An 18,334-nucleotide genomic window follows, 5' to 3' on the forward strand; every position below is an offset into this window, starting at 1 on the left:
AACATGAATAAAGAATGACACTGTGGCATACATTGTCGTTCTGAATAATACAAGTAATGGCAGAATATGCCTTAATTAACAGAGTAAGATTTGCTGTCCGTCTAGCCCACGCCTCCCCACCCTCCCTCAAAATATTGATGATTTGAATAAAATGCTAGGAACTTAACTATTAAGAAAATATCATTATTGGGAGCAGCTAAGAAAGTCGTCATCTGAAAAGTTTTCAAGATCACTACAAAATGACGAGTAAAAATGGAGAATTTAAATTCTAACTTCACGCTCAACCAGCAACACATCAAAAAAAAAGAAAAAAGAAAGAAAAGAGTATAATAATGATAGCGTGTTGATCGAGAGTTCATCCATACGAACATTTGTTTTGAAAACGATTTTTTTTTTCAACAATAGTTTGCTGGTCCCTGACAAATCTTTTATCTGTTCCTTTCGTAATGAACTTGAGTCCACACATCGTCAACACAACGAGGCATAAACATCTCGCTTTGCATGATGTATAATTATGTATTGTGCACTACAATGCACTCTCTCAGTGGACAGGATATGTCGCGAACATCACATCTTCTTACCGATTCGGCACTGCATTTTGTTCGTACTCTCTTAAAAAAATCGAGAGAAAATAATTATTCACTCTTGAAGGAGTAAATACGAAAAAGAGTGAATTTAGAGTGAAATTGGAGTGAATTTTGAGTGAAAATGTTCATTTTCAGTCGTTTTAGAGTGACCTCAGGGATCACTCCAACATCTTTGAGTGATCGATCCTTGAGGTCACTTCAAAATGAGTGAAAATGAACATTTTCACTCAAAATTCACTCCAATATCACTCTAAATTCACTCTTTTTTGTATTCACTCCTTTAAAGAGTGAATATTTTCACTCAATTTTTTTTTTTTTTAGAGAGTACGAAATCCCTTTATCCAATCTTTTACATGTTAATGTATATAATCATGTAGGTAACCTCAACGCTATTCATCATGAAATTGTTCTAATTTGTTGTTACGGATAACATCCTCTAGGTCAATAACTGTAAGATTGGTATAAACGATGCTATTTTTCTGATATTGGTAACGTATCTCTTAATTTACCTTTTACTAAAATTATCTCTGTGCGTACTACTGAAGTCACAAGAAGTGGATGCAATTCAAAATTATTACGTATCATACGATTTTTAAACTCGCAGATATCTCTATACGCATTTTGTATCTTACACCCGCAAAATCATCTCCACGTTGTTTGATACAGGAATACAAATCTGTAGGTTTGATTATAATGTATACATAATAAATGATTATGAATGATACGTTCGTTACAGTTGTAATTCTTTTGAAGAGCTCTATTATTGCAGCCTTATAATGTACATGAGTCACTGTTCCATGACAATATGCTTCATTGGAAACTGCTTCCACATTCATGAGCAGTTATGACTAATGTAATACTATAGCATTATACCTGTTTCACAGTTATCGTCTTTAAATCCTGGTTGACATATGCATTTTCCCGTCACATGGTGACAAACGCCCGCACCGTTACAGTCCGGACAGTTATTCGAACAATCCAGCCCATACTTCTTGGAGGGACAATCTGTGTTATAGAAAATAATCTGATCATACCGGTATCGTGGTAGAATGATTCACATTTGCTTTCATATGAGACAGGGCGCGTCATTCAATTAAAATCAATTCAAACTTTATTTTCATTTTTCATAAGAATGTACAAAAGTACGTGAAATTTGACATGCATCTTATGGGATGATACACAGGTAGCAAAGAATAACATGCTCATGTCTGTAGTCAGTACAAGATGAGGCATAATTTATACAACATATTTATACATTCTTAAAAAAAAAGAAATGGAGGTACCCACTCAAAAGACTGTGCTTGTAGTATGTGCATTAGCAGAATAGGCACACATTAACGTTGGAAAGCCTTACATGTTTCTTTAGGTATGACAAAACATGGATGGTTTTAGTGACAAATTAGCACAATCATAAAAAAGATACTGAAATCAAATCTGTCATGCCTACAAATTTAAAATGGAGAGGGCATATTATGCAAACAAAGAGAAATAATGAATATTTGTATCTTTGAAGCTCATTTTTACATACAATATGACGTCTGAAAAAAGATTATCTCGTGAATTGATCCTCTTGACAAGGTCTATATCTGTGCAAAATATGGGAACAAATTGCCATGTATTTACCAAGATAAAGGACGAAATTTGTTTGACCCTTGACCCTACTTTAAAAAGTCAAAATGGCGTCTGATCAAAAAGTTGTTGTTTTACGAAACGATCCATGTGACATGGGGTAAATGTGTGCAAAATGTGGGAGTAATAAGGCATGTAATCACTAAGACAAAGTAGTCTTGACCCTTGACCCTATCTCGCTCAGCCAAGATGGCACATGAGTCAAAGGTCGTTGTTTCATGAAATGATCCAGGTAACATGGTCCATATATGTAGAAAATCTGGCCCTGATTGAGCATTTCGTAAGCAAGATACAAAATAAAGAATATTTGACCTTTGAACCTCATTTGCACAGCCAAAATGGCGTCCGACCAAAGCATCGTTATTTTAAACAAGGCAAGTGCCAAATTGTGTCTCGCCCATTCGCATAAAAGGAATTAATATTTTTTATAACTCCCAGAACTTAATTGACCTGCTTATGACCTTTGACCTTGTGGTGACCTTCAACACCCTAAGGGACATTTACTATCCAAGTTTGGTCACACAAGGACAAAGGGATCAAAAGTAATGAGCCATAATCGAAATGCGCCATAAAAAACTTAACATTGGGCCCTAAAAATTTGTTGACCCCTTTCTGTGACCTTTGACCTTGTGATGACCTTTAACTCCCCACGGACATCTACCGTCCAAGTTTGGTCACAAATGGACATAGGGATCAAAAGTTATGAGCCACAATGAAAATGTGCCCTAAAAACATAACATTTGGCCCTAAAAGTTTGCTGACCCCTGTCTGTGACCTTTGACCTTGTGACGACCTTCACCTCCCCAAGAGACATCTTCCATCCAAGTTTGGTTACAAACAGACAAAGGGATCAAAAGTTATGAGCCATAAACGAAATGTGCCCTAAAAACTTAACACTGGGCTCTAAAAGCTCGTTGACCCCTGTCTGTGACCTTTGACCTTGTGGTAACCTTCAACTTCCCAAGAGACATCTACCATAACCCAAGTTTGATTGCCATTGTAGCAACATGTGCTGAGTTACGTGTGATAAGAGAGTCTTGCAAGTAAACTTTAACGTATGACCTCAAATGACCTTTGACCTTATCATGTGACCTCTTACGGCACCATAACATGAAGGTACCCCAGTGCATCCATCACCCAAGTTTGATTGCCATTGTAGCAACATGTGTCGAGTTACGTGTGATAAGAGAGTCTTGCAAGCAAACTTTAACGTATGACGTCAAATGACCTTTGACCTTATCCTGTGACCTCCAACTGCACCATAACATGAAGGTACCCCCAGTGCATCTATGACCCAAGTTAGGTTGTAATCCAAGCAACTTATGTGAAGTTATTTGTCAAAAGAGAGTCTTGCAGGTAAACTTTAACATAGAAAAGAGAGTCTTGCACATACTCTTTGATATATGACCTCAAATGACCTTTGACGTCATCACATGACCTCTGACAACATCATAACATTAAGATACCCCCAGTACTTCTATCATTCAAGTGTGGCTGCCATTGCTGTAACAGTTGCCAAGTTATGCATCATAAGAGAGTCTTGCAGGTAAACTTTAAAGGGGATGGCTAGTAACTGATCAGTGGGAATCAGTGGGAATGCTGGAGGATGATTGTTCCAATCCTGGTGGGATTCACTTAAGAGTCCATTATATACTATTGTTGTGTGAAAATTATTTGCTTCAGAATGGTCTCATATTCAAGTAATGTGCAGTTTAATGTTTCCAGGTTAGTGTGCCTGGTCAGTGACGGGGCATTCATCTGCACATTACTTGAGTATGAGACCGTTATTAAGCAAATAATTTTCACACAACAGTACATATATAATGCACTCTTAAATGAATCACACAAGGATTGGAACAATCATCCCTCAGCATTCCCACTCATTCCCACTGATCGGTTACTAGCCATCCCCTTTAACATTTGTGACGGACGACGGACGGACGACGGACGGACGCCATTTGGATCCCATAGTCTCGCTTTCACCTCCGGTGGGCGAGACAAAAATGAGTCATCTATTGAGGCCCATGTGTGTGCAAAATATGGCGGTGATACCATTTTACACTAATGAGGTTACAGAATGAAGTATATTTGACCTTTGACCCCACTTTACACAGCCAAGATGGCATCGAGCAAAAAGTTGTTATTTTGTAAAATGATTCTTGCAACATGGTCCTTACGTGGGCAAAATGTAGGAAAGATAGGACGCGTATTCACCAAGATACAGGATAAACATTTTTGACCTTTGACTCTAATTGACCTACCCAAGATGGTGTCGGAGGAAGTAGTTATTTCATGAAATGATGTTCGTGACATGAACTAAACATGTGTAAGATATTGGGTTGATAGGACTTGTTGTTTTTGATTTTTTACACATAAAGTGGAAGAAACAAATAAAAATAAAGAAAAAGGTAAGGGATTGTCTAGAAATTTGAAGGAGAAGAATAAAATGATCAGAAAAAGATATAGTTAGGAAGGGAGGATAAGACTTACTAAAGAAATATAAAAAATATAAGAGTTTTAAAAAAGCAATGAAATTGGCTGGGGTTAGCTTCGAGCACAGGACCTTTAGATTAAGTGTCCGATGCGCTATCCACTGAGCTACTTCATCCCCCATAGGCTCTATGTATTAAGCAAAATGACGCTACATCGAAGCCAAGTGCCAATTTCAACCAAGTTTTTCGACGTGTTCCCAATGTCCAATGAAAAAACGGAGGGCGATGTAACGATAGCCCAAAGTCTCAGCTAAAACGTATTAAAATCAGGTGTTGCGACACGGATTGGCGCCCCTACACGGATTGTCGCCTCCTGCTCGGGGCGACAATCCGTGACGGGCGTTGGCGGCACGGATTGTCGCCCCGGCACGGATTGTCGCCTGGCGACAATCCGTGACGAGGGCTGGCGGCACGGATTATCGCCCGCCCTCGAAGCACATTTTGCTGGGTAATATCGTTCTGGACATAATCATTGAAATACTAACACATAACTTACATGGCTACATCCATGCAAACATGCCATGTAAAAAGTCATGGTGAGGTTCCAAGGAAGTGTGTATGTGCGCGTGCACATGATAATTTAGTGTCCGTTTGTGCGTGCGTGTGTGTGTGTGTGTGTGTGTGTGTGTGTGTGATAGAAGAATGTGTTTATTATGTCAGTTTTTTGCGTATGTGTTTTTTAGCTGCGCGTGGGGAGGGATACCTAGTAAGCTGTTGCTGGCATAAACGTTGATATTGATTTTATCAGCAGCTTTGAATTTGATGAGTTTGTTTGGCAGATTTGTATATGAATTCGGAGTGGAGCTTGCGTGCGGGCGGATGCTGCTTTTCTGCATACGGTCCATTATGTCTTATTTATCAACATTGGGAAATCGTTTCATTAGGAAGGAATGTGGTATCGGTTCGGGTGTGCGTCGGTATGTGGGAAGGGGGTTACATTTCGTTATTGCAAAAGTTTGTTATTCTGAAGGCTCATTCGTCCGAAGGCTCATTCGTCCGAAGGCTAATTATTCCGAAGGTTCGTATTCTGGGACAAAGAATAGTAGTATGGACGTTCTAGTTTATAAGACTGATGGAAGAAAATGACTGCAGTGAAAAATGAACAAAGACAAATAACATTTGGGGAGGGTACCTCCCTCGTATGTATTTTCTCTCGGTCTGTCTCTCGCCTAGCCCGCCTCACCGCTGATCTTGGTTGACACACCCATACTATCTTTAGATCAACGCTGGTGTGAATTCTTTAAACACGTGCTCATACAAGCTGAAGGCGTTTGTATTGCCACAGTAGCGCCTCTATATTCAACATACACACGTAAGCATACAGGCACACGTATACACACAGACAAACAAACCACTACCACTATACAACCACCACACATGCACAGTTTCTACATATTGTATTATTATACTCCAAACACACACACATACACACACACACACACACAGAACAAATCATACACATCACATATCATGCAGCTCACAATACACACACACACACACACACACACACGCACGCACCCCCCCCCCCCACACACACATACGCATAACTTACCAGTCATACCCATCCCACCAAAGCTTAACACCGGAGGAACCACCCCGAGCCCGGGGCGACAATCCGTGACGGGGCGACAATCCGTGTCGCAACTAATTTTTTGCCAACACGGATTGTCGCCTTCGAGGTCAAAAACTGGGAACTGCACAAGCGTCACTCCGTGCCGCCAGCGCCCGTCACGGATTGTCGCCCCGAGCAGGAGGCGACAATCCGTGTCGCAACATCAGGGCAAAATTTACTGAAGGGTAAGTGAGCTAGTGCTCGACAGAGACATTCATGTCAATTTTCATTTCCAGAAAATATGCACTCTCATAGAGATAACACCCAACCTGGTCAAATTTGACAAGGATACTTTCAAACAATTTTTACGAGATGATGACGTCGTCCAATCAAATTTTTGAGGAAAGATTTTAAAAGAACATTAAACAGGATACAACATATTGAAATCTGGGTGAAAATCGTCCAAAGATAAGGCAGATACTCGTGAGTGAACTAGATATTTGATGACGTCATTTTAAAAATGTACTTTTTTATTTTATTGAGGAATTTGATACCATTTAATCATTTTCAAGCATCGCCCTCCCATGAAATAACACGTACAAGTCATCAGCTTCCAGAATATGTAAAGAAAAAAAAAAGGGGGGGGGGGGGGTCATCGCCCATCCTGACGAGTAAAATCGGATTTAAAATTGGCGGTTTTTGGCATAGTTGCACTATAAACCGCCATTAACGTTGTCGGGCCCGTTTATAATAATAATAATAATAATAAGGTCTTATTTACCCAGGGTAGCCTCTTCAGTGTTGCCACTGCTCTACCAGAGGGCCCTGCTATCATTATTACCCTAGCGTTGCCAGGTACCCATTTATACACCTGGGTCGAGAGGGACATTGTGGGTAAAAACATCTTGTCCAAGGACGTAAGCACTGGGCGGGATTCGATCTCGCGGTCCTCCGTTCGGGAGTCGTGAGTCTTATCCACTATGCCACAGCGCCCCCACTCATATTGAGTCGTATTGAATTGAAACTTGGTAAAATCATTTCTTGATATTTTAGACATCCGATCCAAGTAAAAAAACAGGGAATTTCTATTGCATTCGAGCTGCGCGTGCGCATGCGCGCGTACGCGGCCGTCGTTCTTTTTAATTTTTAAAAAATGCTCCAAAATGATCTGAAACGTGTTTAAAAAAATTGAACTCGATTGGAGCTTGTCAACATTTCAACGCGCGCGTACGCGTTCGTTTCTGGTGTAGAGATGAATTTTGAGAATATGAGTCATGAGAGCTTGATTTAAGCTATATGAGACGTAAATTTCATTGAGAAATGCCATTCCATTAATGAGATACGAACGAAAATGTGAATTTAACTAATGACGTCATAGTGACGTCACGGTCAACCAATTACAATGAAACATTACATCCGTCATCCTTACGACATGATACATATATGGTGCAAGTTTGAAATTGATAGTTTAAGAGCTTTTTGAGATAACCTCTAAACAGGACTTTAGGAGAAAGAAATAAAGAAGATTGAATAAGAAACAATAAGGAAAGACTCAGAGATACAGAAGGTGATCCAAGAGGATACTCGGATCACATAAAAACTGCAAATGAAAACTTTGCTTTTTAGAAGTGATTGGATGCTACTCTTATCATGTACAGTACATTGTGCCTCATAGCATTAAACTTCAAGTATGAGGACCATGCGTTGTGATCCATTGGGAAAGTACTTCGAATCATTAATGTATTGTTCATTCATGCACTTAATCATGAAAAAAAGACGCTGGTTACACATGTATTTACGCATGTTAGGCATTGCATTACATAAAATCTGAATATGTTGTTTTCGTATCACCTCTTACGAAGAGCCTCATAATTGCATGTTTCCCGGTTTCCCTGTTGCCGTCAATGTAGCATTCATAAATGCCTTCATCAGACTTCCTGACGTCATTGAGGGTTACTGATGTTCTTCCACGCCAAGCTGTTATGACGTCATCTCCGTTGTGCCTCCAGACGAGGTCCCCTTGATTCAACCCGCTTCTCATATGCACTCCGAGACTGATAGTTTCACCCACTCCAACTGTGTTGGACAGTTTCTCTGCCCATACTTGAGAACTAGAATCTGGGATCCAAAAGTGAATTAATGGTGCAGGCTGTTGTAATTATGTCATGAAACGGAACAGTAGGCCTATTTACGTTTCATTCTAAGTCCTCATAATCACTTCAAATGATATTCAACAATTAATTAAAAACTTCGAAAACAAACCATAACAAAATTTAAAAGATATAACTAGAAAGGGGTATGTAGAGATAGGAACTCTTTACAAAGGGGCATGAAACGAAAACAACCACAAAGATGAGAAATAAAATAAAATATAGGAACAAAGAAGGAACAAAAGTAAGTAAATAATTCACAAAACAACAATGAGGGGAAAAACAAGTTGGCTACAAGTGAGGAGACAAAAGAAAGATTGCAGTTCTTTAACAAAGACTATGCGTTCACAAGGTATCAAAGAAACAATTCAGAATACCATGATTGACAATGACAAAATATAATATTTTAGAGCGCAAGTTTTGAAGTCAATCAAATTACTTGATAAGTACAACTTCAGTTCACGCGTAAAGACAAATTTATTGACAGCACAATACTTAATTTTTTTCCATTTTTAAAATTCAGTTCATTTATTTTCATTCTTCTTTTTCCAACAAAACATAACACAAGATAAATCAGGAATTACATCATAACTACAAACATTTGCCTTTGCAATAGATAAATGATACCGATAAACATAAGAGCGCATACTGGCAAAAAAATATAATTACTTATTTACAAACACTTGTCACAAATATGATCTACGACAGGACGGGACAACACAGGGGAAACACAACAACATGACACAACTTGCCATAATAGATGAAGAGAATGGAAGGAAAGAACGGAAATGAGAGAATGAGAGAATGAGAAAATGCCTACACGTTGAACAAGGGAAATGGAACAGGGTATGATTGAGAACGTGCTTCATAGAGCTGGTGCTGCATGCAACTGTGCAAGGATTGTGATGGCTACTTCATTACGTAATAATGAATTCAGTGATTGAATGACTGGTGGATGGATAATGAACCCTGAGGTTGACGAAACCTATAGCTAATGGAAAAAATATATATCAAAGAAGATTTAATAGAAAAAATATAACTTGCGCTCAAAGAAATACAAAAATGGGGATTTTTTATTTTATTTTACAGCTTAGTGAGTTCCCAAATCTAGGACCGGTGTATATAAATGTATCCTGAGCCAATAAAGTTCCCAGGGGGGGGGGGGGGGTAAATGAAATTCATTAGATTTTCTAGTGGGATAATTATGAAAAGATTGGTTATGTGGGAACATAGAATTGAAAAAACTGGGAAGTGCATTTACATTGTAATTAAACATAAACTGACTAAGTTGAAAAAAGTACAAATCTTCGATATTCAAAGTCTTATATTTAGTAGAGTATGGCCCTGTATAGGAACGTGGCAGGACGCCTCAAATAAGACGAATATTCTTTTTTTTTTGTAATAACAGGAGTTTATCTGGAAAGTTTGATGGGCACTACCCCATGCTAGGAGTCTGTAATTAAGATCAGGTAAAATTACAGAAAATTACAACGTCAACAACGGACAATGGAATATGAAACTTGAGTCTAATAATAATACCAATATTAAGTGAAATTATTGTACAAATGTTAGGAATATGCGGCCTCCACGAACGTTTATCGTCCACTGTGATACCAAGGAATTTTGTATGAGATACTCGTTCTAACAGAGTGTCATCAAATAATAATATCTGTGCCTAAAGCTTCTATAGAATTTCTAAAAAAGCATATACTTAGTTTTCTGGAGACCAAGTGATGATTTAGTAGCCCTTATCCACCGAGTTACATTTTTTTTTCAATTCGGAATTAACGATGCGTACAAGAGTATATGGATTTTGGTGAGAAAAGAAATATTTGAATAATAATATGCAAAATGTATAAATGAGAGTATGTCAGATGATCTGCAAAAGTCATTAATATAAATAATAAATAGGAAAGGTCCTAATAAACTACCCTGTAGGACGCCACATTTAATGAATTCTAAACTTGAGTTGTTCTCGTTCAGAGATACATATTGTTTTCGATTTTGTAGGCAACTCCTGAACCACTCCAAAGCCTTTCCCTGTATTCCATAATGAGGCAATTTATAAAGTAATATTTTATGATTAATTGTATCGAAGGCCTTGGAGAAGTCCAGGAGGATACCAAAAAGATGAAAATAATTATCAAAGGTATGCGCAGCGTGGTCAACAAATTTTAAACGGGCATGAATGGAGCTATGTTTCTGACGAAAAACAAACTGAAAATTTGTAAAAACATTATGAAAATTCAGAAAATTGATTGTTCTGTTAATATTATTTTTTCCAAAATTTCAGATAAAAATGAAAGCAAAGATACAGGTCTCTGATTACTTAAATCCGAATCATGTCTTTTTTTAATAAAGGGAAAACCTTAGCTATTTTCATAAAATTGGAAAAACACCACAAATATGGTTTTATTGAAAATAAAGGAAAGTGGGTCAGCAATTGAAGATACAATTCTCTTTAAAATAAAACTACTGATATCGTCATTACCGGCACTTTGCTTGTTATTCATTGCAGTAACGATATCTATTATTTCAGAGTTTTTATTAAAACGAAAAAAAAAATAGGAATGGAATTGGATTGACCTAAGAATTTAGAAAAATGAATATTTGACTGCGATATTTTTTTCTGCCAAATTCTCTCCAATCATTGAGAAATAAGAGTTATAAATATTGGCTATATCATTGGGATCTTCAAAAATTCTATTATCATATCTTATTTTTGTAATGTTGGATGTCTTTTTTTTTACATATTTATAGCCTGCTCCAACACTTTCCATGTATTTTTATATCGTGTTTAAATGTTTATACTTTTCTAACTGAATCATATAGTATTTTCTCTTTTCCAACCGTACAATCTTCGTTAGAATATTTTTATACGAAGTGTAATTATTTTTTGACTTGCCAGTTTGTTTTTTTCATTTTGAATTTAGATAACCGATTTTTCCTATTTATTGAACGAAGAAGATATTGTGTAATCCATGGAAATTTTGGGGAAGTTTTATTATTAACTGAATTATATTTTGATCTAGGAATATATTAATCTAAATATTTATTGATCATCCCTGAAAAATTCCCAAATGATGCATTTATATCATCATTATCATAAACACTACACCAATCAGCCCTATCTAAGCTGGCACCAAGGCTAGCCAAATTTTCTGGTGTAGCTCTATGTCTGGATGAAGAAAAATTAAACTTATTAACACAGTGTTTCAGGTCAAAACATGCTATGATAGGAAAAATTAATGATCAGTAATGTCAGATGAAATTACAGAAGAATTTAAAATCTGCACAGAATTAGCGAAAATATTATCAAGGAGGGTGGCGGAATGATTTGTAACACGAGTTGGTTTCGAATAATAGCAAAAACGAGGCTGATAAAAAACATTTCAAGAAATTCTTGAAGTCTATTATCATCATTCTTAATCAAATAAATATTAAAATCACCCCATATGAAAATGCTTTTATTAATGAAAAGGGCTTCTTAATAAGTTTTTATGCAATCCAAAAAATCTTTACGACTTGAAATTGGGGGTCTATAAATAACATCAATTATATTTGCAATAATATTTTTACTTTGGGAATTAAATTTTCCACAAACAGGGACTCTAGAATATCATTCATAATATTCAATTCATCACAAACACTAAATCCAAATTTTTGAGATAAATAATACGCAACCCCACCACCCGTTCTGTTCACTCTGTTGTTAATGATAAAATCATAACTATTTAATGCATACACCAAATTATCATCAGATGACAACCATGTTTCAGTTGAACCTATTACTATATTTAGATATAACATGGAAAGTGTGCATTGTGAAAAACTATTTGGAAAGTCTTTAAATTGATCAACAGTGACATACTTAGGAGTTTGAGTGGAGTCATATTCAAAATCAAAATCATTATATACATCTTTTCAAGATGAGCTAACATTGTTGGCAATAAGGTTATCAAAAAAAGCAGACGATTGTAACTTATTCCGACTTGATTCCGAAGAGGAGCATCTAAACAAATCAAAGAGTTCATCATCATCAAGGGAATCAAATGCTGCATTGAGACGATTAGCCATAAGGAGAGTAATAAAATATAAGAAGGCATGTCAACTGACGAGTTTGAAATGTTGGCACAAGGGAAGCATCTAAACGAAATAGGACGATAATTGGCTACTAATTCAGAGTCGTCCTGTTGAATATACAGTACACACGACCTTTGTAATTTCCATACTCACGGACATACTTCCATTCATCATTGATACATGTTATCATAAAATGAACTAGGTGAAACATCATTCCTTCAACAACATTTTAATTAGCTCATTGGAGATATCATCATACCTAGGGCTTTCCCCTTAAAGAGAATGTATTAAAGCAAGTAATCCCACCTCATCTGTTGGCAATAAAAATAAACTTTGCCCATTACGTTTAAAAAAAAAGAAGAAATCATCAAATTGCCATCTCCACCAATGACTATATTTTCTTATACTTGATTTTTCCACGATTTTTTTAAAAGATTTCTTTTATAATGTCACCCTCCAAGTTCCCCTTATATTACTGAGGGTTGCATGAAATTAAAAGGAATAGTAGCTCTTCTTTGCAACTAGTAACACTGTTGTTGTTATTTCATCATTTTATTCACACATTCCATGCGGGAACCTGGTGACCTGTGCATTAAGTCCATGGCGATTTTAGAAGTCAGTATCGAACGGGTTAATGCAGTATTATATAGCTGTCGTGACCTCGGGCACATGACCAGTAATATCAAAGTATTGTGAACTCGGACACATTTCTCTTTGTAAGGCAAGGAAGGAAACTATCAGTAACTTAAATTTTAGTTTATTTGAATGACCATATTTTCATTTCCTGACCATATTTCACAAGGAATACTGAAGAATTAGAAAAAATAACAATACACATAAGCATTCATAAATTCTGATTTGAGTTTATGAAATTTACTTCTCCTGAATGAAGAAAACTAAATAATAATATGAATAATATTTGCATAGTAAACACAAGACAGACAAACGTTCTTACACAATATAATGTGAGAGATTTGACTAGAAATGGTTAGCAAAATGCCATCCGGGAGGATCCCAGTAGTAAATTGACAACTTAAATTGGGACTTATTTCACTTGATTTGGGCTGATATCTTATTCCACGAATAAGATGCAATTACTCTTTTTCTAGATTTTCCCATTCAAACTTTCAGAGTTACATTTTGTACTTATTTCAAAGTGAATAGAACTGGTGACACCTGTGATACTCTGCCTTTGCAGAAAAATCATAACATTAAGCCATGACACTTTCAAAAGGAATACCAACTCCAGATTATATACATAATGCGTTATGCCTGTCGCAACGGTTATATTTGTTTAGAATAAGGTCATTTTTTTGCTTAATTTCGTTGAGAATGAAGCTACGTTGTCAGTCTGGTAGTGATTGTAAAATGTAATGATAAGTTAAGGAAACATTCAAACATCTCCTGTGGACAGTCAATGCGTTCCAGTGCAAGTCTACTGGAATTTCGAAAATGTCAGAACCGTATCCTATATGGAATGCATTAATTCAGGAAAAAGACTGACAAATCACATTTACAGTAAATATGAAATTATATTCCACATAATGATATCAAAAAGCACAAAGACATAAACTTGATAATGGAGCGTACATTTTCAAGAAAAGTTAGGAATGGACAGATAGTGTCCTTGTCGAAGTAAATAACCGAGTTAAAATGCTTTAAAGTGTTATTGTGGCTTATTCCCAATTTAGTGTGTAATGATCTCGACTATGTTTTTTCGTTTGCTTACCTGCTTACGGTTCACTTTATTACTAGATTTGTGACATAAACCAGGACAATGGAAGCAATGGAAACTCCCTCATGCTATCATTTCAGGTAAGAGATATTATCACACCAGCATCCATCACTGAATATAACATGCTGGAGAAAACCCGACATTTTTTTTTTTACATCAACAAACCCCTGTCTTTTGCAGAGGGTCATGACCGCAAAAGTTTCTAGAAAGGTAGAATAAAACTGAATACATGTACAATAGAAATATATCAAAACATCGTATTAAGTTTTATATCTATGCTATTGACTGCAGACTAACATTCGAACCCAACGCGTCATTCACCAGTTAAACAATTGTTGGTGTGAAAACGCATAAAACTGACGGAATACTTTGGAGGACATAACTCTTACCATCCCGGTACTCGTTGATCATGACCACCTTTTCCGTTCTCCCCTTGTAGCTCACCGCTGTCTTGAAAGCTCCAGCTCTGGCAGCCCCGCCATTTTGGTAGTCGAAAGTCGCCCGAACGCTGTCGAAGTTATCCTTAGTGAATTCTGTTATGACTGTGCCTTCTGGTAAACCTGAATCCCGCCAGTTTTGGCCTTCTGCAGTCACACCATGACCGGTCTCCCCCGGTCCGGTGTCCACCTCTCGCCCGATGTAAAACTCGATTGAAGGATGATTTATATCGTCCATTAGGTAAGGGCCGATTAAATCATTTGCGGTGTCGTCAATTCCAGCATACAGCTTGAACGCCGTCATATCGACAATGTGCACTGAAATTGAACGTCAGATTTGGAACATGTCCGTGGACAAGTAAGTGAGTGGAAACAGAAATAGTAGTTTGACGGCCAGTTGACCAAATGCATTACATATGGCCAAACTATTCAAATCAGCTAATGCTTTCCATTTGAAATAAAGAAAAACTAGCCAAATTTATCAGAATAATTATGTTTCAGTTTTCTTCAAAACCAAAGAAGAAAAACAGTAGCTTTGTAGAAAATAAAGTAGATGTGAATGTGTGTACACGTAGTGGTAGAGTAGTTACACGCCCTTTACGCCTTGTTTTGTAAACATGTTTTTTCATATCTGTTATTTTCACATGCACATGTATATTATTTCTTACAGTTTTATATTGATATAATTGTGAATATGTTTGTACTCTCATAATCTGAGATGGGATCGATAGAGTCAATAAAATATTACAAATCTTACAAATATTCATGCCATGATATGAAAAGTAAACGTATTATTTGCCTCCCACACATAAAATTGAATGAAATCAAAACATCTTGGGGAAACATAATACCTTCTCTAAAAGTACACACACAATCACACACACACACACACACAAACACAAACACACATAGGCGCAAAATGCACTTAGCCTTTTTGAAATCCACAGGAATTAACATTACTGCACATCAGACATGAAGATTTCCATTTACCAGTTCCATTTTTTCTGCTCAAATATCTAAATACGGCTAATTAGACATAATGGAAGCTAAAGACGACGAACAATGTCAATGTAATAAGTGCTGATATCCGAAAGCTATCCATGATATAATCAGGGGCAATTAAAAAGCTATAAATATTCTTGCTTTTCTGAGCGTGAAAACGATTCCGACTCTCTTTTGTGTTACGTAAAGCCCCCTCACACCTGAGCGAATGTAGGGGGACGAAGAGGGATGAATGGGAAAAACGCACGAAATGCGCGCGAATTCAACGATTTCAATTAAAATTGCCTTCAAATCATCCGATTATAAACTAAAGTCAGATACGATTAACGAACGGAAAGCGAAGGATAAATATGACATGCGAAAGATAACGATTTTTCGGTTCACTTCTTTGAGTAAATTGCGGCCGAAGTCGAGCGAAGGGTTGATATGACCCGATAAGACGAACGAACAGTGAGCAATGGTTTGATATGGCGTGCGATTGGAAACGAAGACGAAAGAATAGATCAGGCGTTCTCATACGTGTGTGTGCGCTCCTCGGGGGGGGGGGGGGGGGGGGATAAAAGCCACCAGGTCCGTCCTGATTTCAATGCGGCCAGAGAAATCATCCACGCAACATTAAAGCAAGAGGCAAAGGCATAGGGGACGCACGAAAGACTGCATCAACCGGGAAGAAATCCACAACCTCGGAATGCTCACAATCACAGTCTGAACATGTGTGCAAAAAAATGTCAGGAAGCTCATCAATTGAAAATTTATATATAAAGATACCAACATTATAATGAAACAAATAAATTAATTTCAGATTTTTGCTGCTACACAAAGATCATTTGTGTGAAATAAATATCCAACATTATTAATTATTCTTAAAGCACGCTTTTGAAGAAGAAAAAGAGTATCAAGCAAAAACTGAGATTAATTGCCCCAATTACCATCATTTAAGCAAAAAATGAATATTGAAATAGTAACAATGGAGGTGAGGTGATAACAAATCTGACGTACCCCTAAATTGACTCGACCTATCCCCTTTCCCCTATTGTATCATACCTACCACCAAAATCGCACCAGACAAATTTGTAGTCACTGTTCATTATAGCCAACAGGATTATACTAAAAAAGCCGTTATAGTTGTAGTATAACGAGCCAGACAGAGGAGGCTTTCTGATGGCCACATGCTTGCCATCAGTAGCTGCCATACAGTGGGGAAAATTCCACCGCTTGTAGAATCCACCAGCAAGTTGTCTCCATCCATCAGAGGTTGAAGGGGCTGTCATGGCTTCATCTGCATACTCGTCACATATGGCCGGACACACTTCCCTGACCATTACAGATAGAGTGTTTCAGGCACCCTCCACCCATACTGCATGTCGGAGTAGGGCCTACTTGGTGCCAGACACAAGATGACGGAGAGTAGCTGCCAACTTGAGACCTTCTTCAAGCGGCTCCCTGTACCAGGTGTACTGCCTCCTGATTCTTCCTTTGACCCTCTCCAGGATTTCATTGTAGAGTTCAGGGGGCATGCAGAGAAATTTCTTGAAAGTCGAAGGGTCTTCTCTTCGGAGCTCAACCAACAGCTGGTCGTACATTCCAAAAGCCCTTCTTCTGGCAGGGTTCAGCCACGTCCTTCTCCAGATACGACGTCGTCTGAAGCCTCGTCTCCATCTGAATCGGCCTCTGATGAACTGGTGTAGGTTCAGCTGCTGATGTATAATATCATTCTGAGCCATTGCCAGTAAATACTGGACTCTGAGGCGGGCTGCATCTTCCATTTTTCTGAAGAAACTTTTAAACTTTCAGGTGGAATGTTTATATATGAGTAGCATGGCGAGTGGCTGGTCACAGAGAGCAGCTCAGCATTCGCCAATTTTATCGTCAGGTCATTCGCTCGTATTCGTATCACTTCGCAATCCATAGTTTGTCATAATATCTCTTAGACTTGCCTTCGTGTATGCATCGCCATTCAAATTTAGTAAAAGTCAATCTTAGTTTCCCTTCGCATAGAAGATGGCAAGCGAAAATACGTTTGTCATAGTATCTTCGTTTCTATGCGCAAGTCATTTAGTCATCGTGTTGCTTCGTTTAGGGTTCTTTCGAGATCGGTCCACCTTGGCAAAAGCGCGATGAGGGACTATGCGTGACAATAGCACACGAACGATAAACGAACGATTACCGCGGACTAAATAAGAGATGCAAATGACAGACGATTTTTCAATTCGTCGGGAAATTTTAAACATTTTCAAAAATCCCGAGCGAATTTGAATAATCGCAACTGTTAGTTCAGAAGGTGTACGAACCCAAACACGAAGGGTAAATATGACTTACTATCAATTACCATTGAAAACGATTTTTCCAAAAATGCCTTTCGCCAGCCATCGCAAGTCATATTTCAGGCAATTCGCTCAGGTGTGAGGGGGCCTTAAAGACTCTTCCGGCTGATTTTACTGTTTATCTTTGTCGTCCTTTAAATGTAAATGTTGCATGGATGATTTCTCTGGCCGCACTGAAATCTGGACGGACCTGGTCGCTTTTATACTCCCCGAGGAGCGCACACACACGTACGAGAACGCCTGATCTATTCTTTCGTTTTCGTTTCCAATCGCGCGCCATATCAAGCCATTGCTCATTGTTCGTTCGTCTTATCGGGTCATTTCAACCCTTCGCTCGCCTTCG

The 18,334-nt window shown here is 37.8% G+C and overlaps 1 protein-coding gene across 1 annotated transcript in view; it reads right to left on the minus strand.

Moving 5' to 3' along the window:
- LOC139719011 (receptor-type tyrosine-protein phosphatase F-like) overlaps positions 1-18,334 on the minus strand; it is a 116,446-nt gene that overhangs the window by 43,110 nt on the left and 55,002 nt on the right. Inside the window, exons 5-7 of the mRNA XM_071630453.1 lie at positions 14,618-14,983; positions 8,112-8,378; positions 1,461-1,592 (exon numbers count right to left, since the gene is read on the minus strand). Of these exons, the coding sequence (XP_071486554.1) occupies positions 1,461-1,592; positions 8,112-8,378; positions 14,618-14,983 (765 nt within the window). The remainder of the gene's footprint in view (positions 1-1,460; positions 1,593-8,111; positions 8,379-14,617; positions 14,984-18,334) is intronic.

Source organism: Diadema antillarum, unplaced genomic scaffold, assembly GCF_040938485.1.
Source record: "Diadema antillarum isolate AM-2024a unplaced genomic scaffold, OU_Dant_1.0 scf00000103, whole genome shotgun sequence".
Classification (NCBI taxonomy): Eukaryota; Metazoa; Echinodermata; class Echinoidea; order Diadematoida; family Diadematidae; genus Diadema; species Diadema antillarum.